This window comes from Toxorhynchites rutilus, chromosome 1 (genome assembly GCF_029784135.1).
Source record: "Toxorhynchites rutilus septentrionalis strain SRP chromosome 1, ASM2978413v1, whole genome shotgun sequence".
Lineage (NCBI taxonomy): Eukaryota > Metazoa > Arthropoda > Insecta > Diptera > Culicidae > Toxorhynchites > Toxorhynchites rutilus.
In genome coordinates, this window is record NC_073744.1 from 43,461,140 (window position 1) to 43,476,080 (window position 14,941).

The 14,941-nt window shown below is 38.6% G+C and overlaps 1 protein-coding gene across 1 annotated transcript; it reads left to right on the plus strand.

Annotated features, from left to right (window-relative positions):
• The first annotated feature begins 4,649 nt into the window (after nucleotides 1–4,649).
• Nucleotides 4,650–5,787, plus strand: LOC129763348 (uncharacterized). The gene is made up of 2 exons (XM_055762317.1): nucleotides 4,650–4,773; nucleotides 4,830–5,787. Exons 1-2 carry the CDS (start codon nucleotides 4,749–4,751, stop codon nucleotides 5,708–5,710), a joined length of 906 nt encoding a protein of 301 aa, XP_055618292.1. The 5' UTR covers nucleotides 4,650–4,748; the 3' UTR covers nucleotides 5,711–5,787.
• The last annotated feature ends 9,154 nt before the right edge of the window (nucleotides 5,788–14,941 follow it).

Here is a 14,941-nt window from a genome sequence, read left to right on the forward strand (position 1 = left end):
GTGGCAAGCGTGGAGCGGTTCAGGCAGTATCTGTTGGGTAGGCCATTCAAAGTGGTTACTGACTGCAGTGCGGTAACTCAGACGATCACGAAGAAGGATATGTGCCGACGAGTGGCAAGATGAATTTTGAAGCTGCAAGAGTTTGATATGGAGCTGGAGCATCGACCAGGAACGAAGATGCAGCATGTGGACTCACTTAGCCGTCATCCTGTTGGTGAACCAGAGGAACAAGAGCCGGTGATGTTCCACATCATGCAGTTGGAAATAGACGAAAGTGATTACCTGGTAACGATGCAACGTCAGGATACGAAACTATTAACAATAATTGTGTCGCTGAAAAGCCCGGTTCAGAACGATTGTGACCGGCAAATACGACACGACTACGTGTTAGTGCGAAATCGTTTGATGCGGCGAGTGGAAGGAGAATTGATGTGGGTGGTGCCAGAGCGAATAAGATGGAGAATACTAAAGGCGTACCACGATGACATGGGGCATATGGCTGAGGACAAAGTATTAGAAATCCTACGAAAGAAATTTTGGTTCAAAAGGATGCAGCACTATGTGAAGGAGTTTATTAAAGCCAGTCCGAAGTGTGCATATTACAAAGCGAAGGGGGGACAGTTGGAAGGCAAGCTGAATCCGATTCCCAAGATTCCTGTTCCATTCCAGACCCTTCATTTGGACCACGTTGGTCCGTTTCCCACTTCGACGAGCGGAAATGCACATGTATTGGTGATCATTGACGGATTCTCAAAGTTCGTTTTTCTGAAGGCAGTTTGTTCAACAAAAGCAGATCCGGTGGTTAAAATGATGAGCGATGTATCGGCAAATCCTCAACGAGTAATAACTGATCGTGGCACAGCATTCACGGCGAGCAGTTTCAGAAAGTTTTGTGAAGAGCATTATATCCAACATGTCTTGGTTGCGGTTGGCTCACGAGGGCGAACGGCCAAGTGAAGCCGTTCGAACTATGTTGGAAGAGGATATTCGCAAATGGGACAAAAACCTACCAGCAGTCTAATGGGTTATAAATAACACCTCTAACGCAACTACAGGTGTGACTCCAAGTCAGCTGGTATTGACCTATAAGCCAAGGGATTTCGTGCGGAACGAAGTAGTGTTGGCCATCCACGATGAAACTGACAATCGTGTGGACAACATTGACGATTTGAAGCAATTGGCAAACGACAACATTCGGGCAAAGCAAAAACAACAGAAGGACTATTATGATGCGAGAAGGCGTGAAGCTCAACAGTATGCAGTTGGCGATAGGGTACTGATCGAAAAAGCGAAGGTAGCTACTGGTGGCAGCCGAAAATTGGACCAGAAATTCAATGGTCCCTACATAGTGGCTGAAGTACTCGGTCACGATCGTTATCGAATCCAGGATATTCCAGGGGCACAGCGGAAAACGATGACGCTGGAAACGGTATACGCAGCAGATCGGTTAAAACCGTGGTGTGTGATCGGAGATCTTGACGTGAGCGATGGCGATGAAGCGGATCCAGATCAAGTATAGCATTAAGACCTTTGTATTTTTCATTCGATTTATATTGAATTATTGAATTATTGTTTTGATGAGGACATCAAAACAGTGTCAGGTTGTAAACTATTCTAAAATTTAAAATTTAGAGCATCCCTATCTATATCGTAGTATCCCATCCACTTACTTATCGAAGCATTGAACTGGACACTGGATAACAGACGGGTAGTACTAATTGTACGATGAAGAAATAAAGTCCGAGATTTACGAGAATCGGTGATCGTTCGTTGGTAGATTCTCTTGGTTGTGGGATTTATTTCTTACCAAATACACAAATTCCAGACTGTAGGTCTACAAGTGCATCAGTAACAGTGAGGCTGTGACGTGTTATACCAGGGACAGACATGCAGCTGTACTTGCGTTGTAAGAGTACAGCGTTGTACAGGTACTATCGTACCATGACAGACATACTTTGGTTGTATATTGTACCGTATGTCAAACTGACAATCAGAATTTTCCCGATTTTCACCACATATTTCAATGAAAAAGGTTTTTATTTAGCGTCTAAACTATCAAACACAACAAGCAAATTTCCACTCTGAGTTTTTAACTCAAGAGAAAGTCAATGAAAAGAATGTTCGCCAAGTGTTTTGATCCGATTTGTTCATACTACCCACCACTAACCGTCCATGGCGCTGCGCACAGTACAACTGCGGTAAAATAGGTCGGTACAGGTACAGCGATTGTACCAAGTTGCTTGTATGGTTCTAGCGCTGTACATGGTGACAGACATACAATTTTCGAAGTACAATGCTAGTACAGTTGTATGTCTGTCATTAGTATTAGCTTTGCAAGTATCATGGAGCGGTACAATAAATTTGTCTAAATAAGTTTATTTCTATTGTAGTTTAGCTTAATATATATATATATATATATATATATATATATATATATATATATATATATATATATATATATATATATATATATATTATATATGATTCGAGTCGGTTTTCGGCACGTCGGCAAGCCCGGGCGGTATATAACGCAAACGATTCTCATGCCTCGGGAAATCAAAACCGAATGACTCGCCGAAAGGTCTTGATTGACATCAACCAAGAGTTGAACCAAGAGCTTCAGGAAGCTAAAATCCGAATTGCCGTTCACAATTTCCTCTAGGTTTTGATTAAGACGCGTCCACATTACGCCAAACGGCCTTGGCCGCCCGGTCGACTAAATGTGGACGTACCGCCCGGGCTTGCCGACGTGCCGAAAACCGACTCGAATCAAACCGAACCCAACCCGAAACAAGTGGGTCTGGTTCGAGAAAGTCGAACCAAAACAAAACGAAGTAAATTAGCGTTGACGACATTGTGCTTTGTGTGTTCGTGACGACTTCGTGCATCGGACGGGACTTCGGCTTCGTGCACCCGATGGGGCATCCACATTACATAACGAATCGAATATGCCGCCTGGTACAGACCGATCGGCATCATTCGGCATGATGTGGACGCGCCTTTAGAAAAAAAAATCTAAATAGAATATCTTTACGCTGCAAATATATATATATATATATATATATATATATATATATATATATATATATATATATATATATATATATATATATATATATATATATATATATATATATATATATATATATATATATATATATATATATATATATATATATATATATATATATATGATTCGAGTCGGTTTTCGGCACGTCGGCAAGCCCGGGCGGTATATATATATATATATTTATTCTTTTCTTTGCAGCGTAAAGATATTCTATTTAGATTTTTTTTTCTAAAGGCGCGTCCACATCATGCCGAATGATGCCGATCGGTCTGTACCAGGCGGCATATTCGATTCGTTATGTAATGTGGATGCCCCATCGGGTGCACGAAGCCGAAGTCCCGTCCGATGCACGAAGTCGTCACGAACACACAAAGCACAATGTCGTCAACGCTAATTTACTTCGTTTTGTTTTGGTTCGACTTTCTCGAACCAGACCCACTTGTTTCGGGTTGGGTTCGGTTTGATTCGAGTCGGTTTTCGGCACGTCGGCAAGCCCGGGCGGTACGTCCACATTTAGTCGGCTTTACCGGGCGGCCAAGGCCGATTGGCGTAATGTGGACGCGTCTTAATCAAAACCTAGAGGAAATTGTGAACGGCAATTCGGATTTTAGCTTCCTGAAGCTCTTGGTTCAACTCTTGGTTGATGTCAATCAAGACCTTTCGGCGAGTCATTCGGTTTTGATTTCCCGAGGCATGAGAATCGTTTGCGTTTCTTACACTAGGAACACCTAAAAATAAACTGTTTTGTGTGCTATATGTGTAATTTGGATATGTTCAAATTCTCCTGTTGGTATCAGTTTTCGACGATGTTGTACTTCCAAACCATCGATATGCATAAAACAATCTGGACTGAAGTAAAGCAAGCTATTTTACATGTTTTTAGTATTGCTGTTTAGATCCTGTCCGAAGAATCGAAGCCATTTCTACAGGATGGTCACATCCCTCAGGAATCGATGAAATGATGATTTGTGGGATATGTTTTCAAAATTCGAGTTGGACTCGAGTCTGGGTATCAACGGGCCACCAGTTTCAAAAAGCAGCACAGAAACAATACATCCTGGGTACTAGTTTCGTTATTTTGACTTTAATGGTTCACTAACTCCTCTATCTCACGTATTATTGAGGTATTTTCAGAAAAAAGTAGCAGAACACGTAATATTCGCAACAAAAACAAACACTTGTTGTGAATTGCTTTGCGATCGCTGCTTTCCATCACATCTATGATGTCACAGTTGAGAGTGTATAAGAGAATCGTGTCGTTACACACTTCGAGTTCAGGTTACCTTTACATAAACGTACCCTGCATGACAATGTAGTTTACTATTCACTATTCTTGAGATTGAGAATTGAATTACCATCGATTCTAAATCATTCGTTGAATTTAACTTCATGGGAAAAATTATAATTTATAAGCTCATTACAAAGCTATATGAAACACAAAAACATATCAATATTTACATGTTGTGGGAGAGAAGAGCGAACAATGTCCGTAAAACATTTTCGAGATGCACCAAGCTTCCCCACCTGGATACCGCGTCGAGCTATAAATACTGTCACTTCAAGTCAAACTGATCGATTGCATTTTTGCGCCCTTTCGAACAAGTTTCCCCCTAGAGCGCGAATACGTATGCATCTAGTTGGACAGATCGGACGCTGAAGGCAAGCTCGCAAATCAAACATGATGCATCGTCAACCAAGTTCTAGTATGTATTTTAATTGTTTCAAAAGACTGTGTTTAACAGGCTGAAATTCATTGCAGGTGATTTTGCCAGAGAAGAATCAGTAGTTCCCAACATTCGACCTATCATCTCCGAGATTCGCCGCACTCTTCCCCAACGAATACTTGTCCACATATATGAAGCTTCGGGAATTCGATTCGTAGGACATTTGTCTTTCTGGGAACATTTTCTGAATCTCAATCCTGACATAGAGCTCAGAGCTCAAGATCTACGGAGACTGCTCTTCGGCGAAGTGTTCAACGAAGCAAGGTATCTTGAAGAATTACCGGACAGGATAGCTTTGTACTTGAAACCGATGTTCAATACAATTCCCACCGAAACGTTTGAGTCTGAAGATTTGAACGGGAGTGAAGATTTCATGTTGAATTTCCCACAAAGTGCCGTAGCAACGGGAATAAGAATGAATGAACTCGTCAACTACATCATAGTGCCAAATCCGTCTGTACCTAATATTCCTTTGGTTCCACTGAACATGGACGCAGCAAACGCTCAACTCCCGTCCGAAGTTACATCCACCGGGGAAGACGATTTGTGCAAGAGATTTGCACGCCTCATGCACGAACTCGTTCGGGCCGATGTCGGCGCAACCGACTTATCAGGCCTCCCTAGCAAGGAATTGCGCGAAAGAGTTGTGGCACTCGTGAAGATGGGGATAGCAGTATGTGACTTGTTTGACCAAAAGATGGGTGCGCGTAAAGTACAACAAAGTGCTCGGGTCCTAACCGAAGAGGATCAATTGGTTCCCACCACTTCTAACACAACGAAGCGTGTGGGATCATTCGACGATTCTGGTCTGGGACTATCACCGAGAAAACGAGCCCGTCTGTTGCAAAGCTCCACGCTACCAGCAGTCAGGAAGCAGGAGCTGCGACGAACTGCTTCAGCCTCTACCGAGCATTGAGAAGCTTTTTTTTATATTTGATATTGTTTTTATATTTTTGTGCGCTTTATGCTGCTGGCTATGCGGTTAGTAAATTGAACGTGGAAAGAAATTTGATAATAAATTGGTGTTGGCGCTTATAATACATTGCTTGATAACCATTCAATTTGTTTGAAAATTTGATATTTGCTAATTTTGCCTGGCTGCTATTCTAGGGTTTTTCACGGTGCATGCCTTACTCTTAATTTGTACATGAAACACATCCCAATGAAGTTCCCCTCCTAACCCTCGACTTTCTGTAATTGGTCGAGCTGAAGATTTCGATCTGAGTGTCCTAGCAAAAGGTTTAGGCATGGAAGGTGCGGATGGAACTCCTGGAATTACCCCACAAACAACAGATGCAAATTTAGATATAAGACTAGCAATACTGAAATACATGATGCTAGTACCATGGAGTCTCAGAAGGCATATCGGTTCGTTAAATGGACACTTATGTATGATAGATAAATTACATTTTTATTTCAAATTTGAATAGTGTACAAACTTGCAATACAGTGTATCAATACATTTGACGCTCACTTTGTACACCTAGCTGGCCGTCTGTCAAAATCTATATAAAAAATGTAAGGCCAAATGTGCTGCTAAGCGCAAAAACCGAAGAAAGAATGGTTCGATTTGAGTCGTCTTTATTTTGTTGTATTTGTCTTGGCCCATAGATGAATATAGCGGATAGAAAAATCGGAAAATTTTTGGAAAACTCTGAAGGAAGTTTGGAAAATTCGGTAAATTGAATACCCATACGAAATACGAAAATTACATCATGATAAGCGTTGTTAGTCCATTCGATGTTTGTGCTAACGAAATTGTTCTTTGTTTGAAGGTGGAAATGGATTTTCAGGTCGAATAACGCATTCCTATCTTTATAAAATAAAGGAAGGCTGAATGTGTTGCTAATCGCAAAATCCGAAGAAGGAAAGGTCACTTTTGAGCTGTCTTCATTTTGTTGTATTCTGCATATAGAACAATGTTATGATGAGAAAAAGTTTAGAAATTTGTTCGGAAGAATTCAAATCAAAACAATATATTTAGGCAGGACGAAGTTCGCCGTGTCAGCTAGTTGTAAATAAAACAAGAGCAATCTCCAAAGAACAGATCGATGTAAATTTTCATCTGCAGAAAATAAGGCTCCCATAGCTAACAAGTAATTTTTCGGATATTTTTTTTACGTGAGTATTCAAGTATCATTTTCCTTCAATTTTATCGAATCATTTTTACTCCAGAAATATTGATGTTAAAAAATACTAATCAAGTCACGTAAGGGGCTGTCCACATACCACGTGGACAGAAAAAGCACGGTTTTAGACTCCTCCCTACCCTTCCGTGGACAAGCGTGGACATATTCATACCCCTACCCCCCTTTGTCCACGTGGATATTTTTCCTTTTTAAATTAGAATAATCTGGGGGTCTCCGTAGCCACATTGGTTGCGCGTTCGCTTAGTAAGCGATCGATCGTGAGTTCAAAACTCAGGGCCCTCATTGACCATCTTTGTGTTGTTACAGAATAACTACGTCCACGCAACAATCATCAGCGATGGATATCGATCCACGGTCGAAATAAGATCGATTCATCCATACAACTGCTCTGTTCTGCCAGACACATCGGGCTACTGTTCTATAAATAACTCAACAATGATCAATCAACTGTCTCCGCTGTCCGGTGGTCCAACTGGATAATGGATCTAAAAATGTATTTGAAAATGATTTTAAATCCTTTTATTTCTATTCGATTGGTGCTTGCAATCTTAATTAGCAAAGCTCAAGATCAATCTTTGAAGATGTGTAGTTTATATTTAGATGCGGATTGTTCCTCACCTGGTTAACTGTACATTGCGTGTTTCCTTGTTAGCAAACCAGATAGCCTTTATATTTTAGCTGATAATGGAAAAACAAAAAATATTTTATACTCACAAGTGTTTCAAAATCTAAAGTATGTGCTAACAAAAAGCATGTGCTTTGTTATGCCACTCATTTCTCTACCATACAAGAACAATGGGCCACAACAAAGCAGGTACAGGGTACAGCAGCTAAAATTTGAAATAAAAACAACTTAAATAGAATTCAAATGGAAATTTGGCGCAAATAAGTTATTTCCTTAATTATTGTAATTTTTTTTTATCCCATTCATTTATTTAAGGCTCATTAGCATTTTAGCTGTAACAGAGCCGAATTTTAATCGTGTACATGTCACATGGTTATCATATCTATAATTAGCACATTACACAGTTGCCATTCGCCAGTATTACTACAGTAGCCATTTAGGCGTAAGAGAATTCGTTCACGATTTTCTAAACACTTGCAAAAAAATGTGCTGATATCACATAGACGCCAGTAATAATTCAATCAACTTGATTAATTCGCTTTCATTTGATTCATATTGAATTCCACTAGAGCCTTTTACTACAGAGATATTCTCGATCGAATGAAAAGTTATCCTTTCATTTTGGATTATGAATATTTAATGACATAACGATCGCACAGCAAATCGAAGGGCAATTGTGGAAACTTGAAAATGTTCTATACAAGATCCAGTTATTGCTTTGACAAATGCATTGCTTTATAACAGAGTTACAATGTTACAGTGTTACTCAAAATTTTAGATGAAACAAATCTTTGCCCACTCCGGAATATGATCGATCACTGTAAATGTCGATTCATCTTCACTCTGGATTTCCGATTCACCTTTAATCGGTAGCGCAAGTCAAAACCTTTTCCGCCATAGTTCGGTGAATTTTCAGAGGGTATTAAAGGCGTTTTAAAATATTTTATTATTTTTCAAATCCTTATGGGCCATATATTATATCTGCATTGAGTGTCTAGATGACTTTCAAAGTGCTTGCGGGGAAAATGACATTAGACAACTCACGATACATTGATTCTCAACTATGGAATCAAGCTCAAATCTCAACTATGAAAGTTGAATTTTTCTTGAGACTAATTTTTTGCTGACCCCAATTCAAAATTACGCTACTTAGAAGAATTTAATTGCATTCATTTGAAAGATGAGAAAATTTTCTGTTGTGGAACATTTTAAATAGTGATAGAAATAACATTGTGGTGTCGAGGAAGGAATTGTAGAAGGGTTGGAGAGCTTCAATTTTGTTGATAGAAACAATCAAGTTTATTTTTATAATATTTGTTCAAAAATATAAAAACGACAAATTTTAAGTATTTTTTAACTTCTAAAAGGTACTTCAATCCATCAATTCAAATGTTTTACAACTGCATTATATGCGAAATTTTCTGAAAAAATAGAATACTGGGTCAACTGATTCAAGTTTGACGACTAGTGGTGCATGGATCATTTCACGTAAATGTAAATATTAATTCCTAGAAATTGACGAACAAATTCTACCTTTTCGAGAAAAGTAATGCGAGAAAATAATTTTACACGAAATTCTGCATGAAAAATTATACAGACATTATTATCCTAAGACTAACTGTTCTCGAGATAGAATAAAATCTATAGAAAATTATATTTGATGAAAAAACCATATTTGTAATATCATGAAAACTTGACCATTATGGAATCGTTTATTGACGTAGGATTACGTCTTTCGGGAACATATTGGGGTACAAATTGGAAAATGAAAATCGAGCACATCGTGAAAATTGTCCAATTTCAAACGCTTATTACTCAGTAATTTCATGATGGATTGATGAAATTTTTGCGTCAAACGATTTCGGCACTCCATAACAATTTTTTATATTGAAGAAAATAATGTATGTCATGAAAATAACTATCGAACAATTGAAAAATCTCAACCCCTATCGTAACGCAAATACCCTCTTTAGATTGGTCGAAATAGACGACACATGCGGCGGTTCCCTAACAGAGACATCAAAATCAAGCTGCCAGGGGGAAATCTGCATTGTAAATACATGAAAGTAGGGGGAACTTTTGTTCCTACCGAAATGTGTTCCCTAACAGAGATATCAAAACCAAGGTGCCCAGGTAATCTCGGCATGGCGAATATATGCAATTCAGGGGCATTCTTATATTGCAAGTAAGGTGAGTGATACGATTAAACCTAGCAAATAAAATTCATTTTCGGAACTTTAATGTTGGTTGCTTCGTGAAGTTTCAAATCAATGACCGATCGTGTATTGTGAAAAACATTGCACAAAACTGTAAAACTGTATATGGTAGCAGTTGTTGTAAAAATGACTTGATATGTGAAACGATTTATTTCAATTTTCATAAATAAAAACCAAGGTGTGTTCCCGCTCGAGAACGGGTCGTTTGATTTAAGCTGTCTGTTTTGTTGTGTTCATTTTCACTCAAGGAAGGTTTATACGGCGAGAAAAATTAGAAAAGTGAAGAAATATCAGAAACAGTGATATCCCATATGCTCTATATATAGTATAGTATGTTGTGTCATTGTTAGTCCAATTAAAAATTCGCATTCGGTTAAATAAACACTCAGAAAGTAAAAATTATAAAAGAAAATTACCTTTTCCATTTCAAATATGTTTTCTCTCATTAAAGTAACAAATTTTTACTGATGAGAATCATCACTCGGTAAACACTGGTGGAGTGAACAAACAATACCGAACAACCTAACAAAACGGCCATTTTCAGGGCCACCAAATCATTATCAAAGAGTTTGCCGATGTAATTTTTCCAACATATCCAAAATCAATAGATAGCCTAACAGAATCCAACGTCAACTATGCGGTCGTGTCTCGGACACAACCCTCCTGTGACATTTTTTAAAGGTTTGAGCTATGAACGTCTATGTATAGCCCGCAATAAAAAATCAAACAAAATAGCTCTGTTGCTCACAGTTTACGTGAGTTATTTTCAAAATATAGATTTCAGTGAAGAAGTTTAATGATATTAGTAAAAATATATGAAGCACTCTCAGGCAGCTCAATCCGTTTATCGATAAATACGGAATACTCAGGATGGGCGGAAAGTTTTAAAATTCTTGAATATGGATCAGTTTTTATTTAATTTGGAATGTATCGGTGATTATATTTGAAAAAATATTTATTTTTCGTGTCCACGTTGACATAGTCTATACCCCCTCCCCCCTCTGCGTGGACAAGCGTGGACATTTTCATACCCCCTACCCCCCATAAAATTGTCCACGTGGTATGTGGACAGCCCCTAAGACGGACACTCCTCCGAAGGGAAAGACAAACATTTTGTTTTGAAAACAATTTGATTATTGTGTGGCATGCCCAGTTCTGGCAACATGGGCATCGACAGTTTAGCGATCAATTGGGATGGGCACCCGGCACATCTTCCGCCATCTTATCAGCAGGCAGTCATCGTTCGGCTTCGAGCGGCCTCTGATTATCCCGCGGACGCTTATGGTCACACAATTATCTCCTCCTTTTTTACCAGATGGCCACTAACTACTAACTATGTTTTCGAGAGCAACCAAATATAACAGCAGAGCGGTTTCTAAAACGTAATCCGAATCTGTTATTCCGAATGCTGGAAGCTATTTCAAGCATGAAAAAATGAGAAAACATTACAAGCCCTCCATGGTGATTTTAAGCAAACCTTTTTGTTCGATCATTTTTAAAGCCTATTTGAAGACCTCCATGGCTCTATTTTCAACAACGCACGAACCATGTCTAGTACAAAAGGAGGACTTCAGGTTTTGTTGAAAAAGCAAAACATAAAAGCCGTATTCAAGAGTTTGTAGAGCACTCTTAGGAAGTTTCGCCTAACTTAGGAAGACAACACGCACTTAGGAAGACAACACGCTTGATGAGAACTGATGAAGCTGTTCACTCGTTTCGCAGTTCAAACTCATAGCATATGCTCCTGAGCCACACGAGTGTGATGGTAGCATGATTGTCACAAACTCAATGGACTGCTTATTGTATTGTTGTGAAATAAATTTATGTTGGGCTGATCACAGCTCATGCCGTACATGATTATCTGAAACAAAAAAAACGAACAGATTCTGAATCAGCAGAGATATCACTATCGCATGAACCTCGGACAAGTCAAAAACATGTTTTTCTTGTCAAAATGGCGGCCGTTTGAAAACAAAAATGAGTTTTCTAACGTTTTAAAGTTATGATTTCTTATTAGTTTATGCGATACAGAGATGCATACAGATTGTATTCATATAAATTTGACATTAATTAGTTCAGTCGAACTTGAGATATCGTGTAGGTCAAGGCGGGATCTGAAGCGGTCACTAGCACGCGATGAGCTCCAACTGACCGCTTCGCATTGCATCGCATTGCACCGTATCGCGTTTATTATGTCCTCGGCCTAAGGTTTTGGTTACTTCGGATCGGAGTACGCATTCGAATTCGGTTACATTGCTTCCGCCTAGCTTTTAGTGAACAAAATTGTTTGTTGTTCTTCCTCAGTTATCGTACAATCAAATTTTCGTGCGTACTCCAATGTCCAATGTGAACCATCGTAGAATTTAAAAATTCTTAATTCGTTCAATATGGTATGTTCTATACGGTAAGATATTTGAATAATTCCTCGAGAAGATACGAGAAATTTTGAGTGCTTCATCCAAACGTTGTTATGTCATCACCTTTGTCTGTGTATCTTCACATTGTTCAATTCCGGGTAATGAGAGGGCTGACTCATTAGCAAAGGTGGGTGTGAATGAAGGCGACATTTATCAGCGTCAAATCGCTTTCAATGAATTTAAGAAAAGCGTAAAAAAACCATCGCTAGATGGCAACGCAAATAGAACGGAGATGAATTGGGCCGGTAGCATCACTCGATTATCCCTGAGGTTAGCCTCAAACCGTGGTTCCAAAGTCTAGACTTGAGTCGGAACTTTATTTGCAGCTTCTCCCGATTCATTTCCAATCATCGTTTGTTCGATGTGCTACTCTTTCGTTTCAATCTTCCCATCAAAAATCTCTGCGTTTGTGGCCAAGGTTATCACGACATCGAGCACGTTGTTTGGTCGTGCGAGGTGTATGTTGTCGCCAGATCGAATATAGAAAACTCCCTTCGCGTTCAAGGAAGACAGCCCAATGAGCCGGTGAGATGTGTCCCTTGATTACATGTCCCAAGTATGTATATGTTTTCCTTAAATCTATCGATATTCGTGTTCGATTGTCCCTATATCCTTATACCCTCACACCCTCTTCCCTTGCGAGTAATTGGTCCCCTTAGTAGTACCCATAGTAGAATACGTTGAGATGTAAATACACAATAGATATACGAATAGATTTAAGCATTGAGTGATCATCAATATTGTTTTTTTTATCTTCGCTTATTTTTCGTCGGTCTATTTCACTTTAGTGCCAATCACCGACATCAGGGAGGCGACTCCATCTGTTCCTAACTATCAGACTCAACAACTCATGAGCCGGGCCAACTTCTTTTACATCCCTTCCGAAGGAAGACGTAACCAGAGATTTTTCGCCTCAGAAAATCCCAACGACGCCAGCTGGGATTGAACCCAGGCCGATCGGATTGTGAGGCTGTTACGCTTACCACACAACCACTGGCGCCGACTCCTCAATTTTGCTGCAATCTCCTTTTATACCATCTTTTACCTTCTAAACTTGAGTAGATCGCGAATAATCGGTTTTCTACTTTACTAACCATAGAATTAAGAAAATTGTTTATATATAGTTTTTGAAATATAGTTAAGAATTCGGCTACATGAAACTTTTGTTACTGAGCCTGTAAAAAAAAACGAGTTATAAAAAAAAGACTTTTGAAAAGGAAATTACCTGACATCGCTGGCGAATGAATTTCCCCCATGCGTAAAAAAAGGCCTTTCAATAGCAATTTTGCCAACTTCGAACAACGTACTTAGACAGGTATGCTACAAGGGTCATCGCGTTAGGGTTAGTGAATAGCATGCAAAATTACCTGAATTTGCATGGATTTTGTAATTTTTTTTTGTAAATTAATGATAAATGAATACATATATATACATCTTCCTGAAAAGCCTCGTATTTGATGTGTTTATATGTGTATTACACGGTTTCATATTTTTTTTTCTATATATTTAAAATGTAAAATATGATTTACCAACGGTTTCTCTACTGCAGTATCTGACGACTGACTTAAACCCAGTATCGTATGCCTAATTGACAGCCTCCATAAACAATAGCTTTGTCATTGAAACATTGATGCATAACACTGTTGCTTCCAATTTCCAGAGGACCCAAAGAGTCATGGAGCTTCCGATCATATTCGTACACTTCACAACTTCTGAGTGTCCCGATTTACATTTTTTTCGACACCCAAAGGCATGCAATCCGATTTGTTTTTGTTTAAATTCAAGGAAAACTTTTCACAAGTTTTATTTAAAAAAAATTGTTCCGTACATATTCCTCTATATCCTCAATTCGCACGTCCATATCATACGATAAATCAGCAGTATTGATTGATATACTTGAATCATGTAAAATTGAATGAGCAAAATACACACGCTTTCTTTGGATATGTTGGAAAAATTACATCGGTAAACTCTTTGATAATGATTTGGTGGCCCTGAAAATGGCCGTTTTGTTAGGTTGTTCGATATTGTTTGTTCACTCCACCAGTGTTTACCGAGTGATGATTCTCATCAGTAAAAATTTGTTACTTTAATGAGAGAAAACATATTTGAAATGGAAAAGGTAATTTTCTTTTATAATTTTTACTTTCTGAGTGTTTATTTAACCCAATGCGAATTTTTAATTGGACTAACAATGACACAACATACTATACTATATATAGAGCATATGGGATATCACTGTTTCTGATATTTCTTCACTTTTCTAATTTTTCTCGCCGTATAAACCTTCCTTGAGTGAAAATGAACACAACAAAACAGACAGCTTAAACCAAACGACCCGTTCTCGAGCGGGAACACACCTTGGTTTTTATTTATGAAAATTGAAATAAATCGTTTCACATATCAAGTCATTTTTACAACAACTGCTACCATATACAGTTTTACAGTTTTGTGCAATGTTTTTCACAATACACGATCGGTCATTGATTTGAAACTTCACGAAGCAACCAACATTAAAGTTCCGAAAATGAATTTTATTTGCTAGGTTTAATCGTATCACTCACCTTACTTGCAATATAAGAATGCCCCTGAATTGCATATATTCGCCATGCCGAGATTACCTGGGCACCTTGGTTTTGATATCTCTGTTAGGGAACACATTTCGGTAGGAACAAAAGTTCCCCCTACTTTCATGTATTTACAATGCAGATTTCCCCGTGGCAGCTTGATTTTGATGTC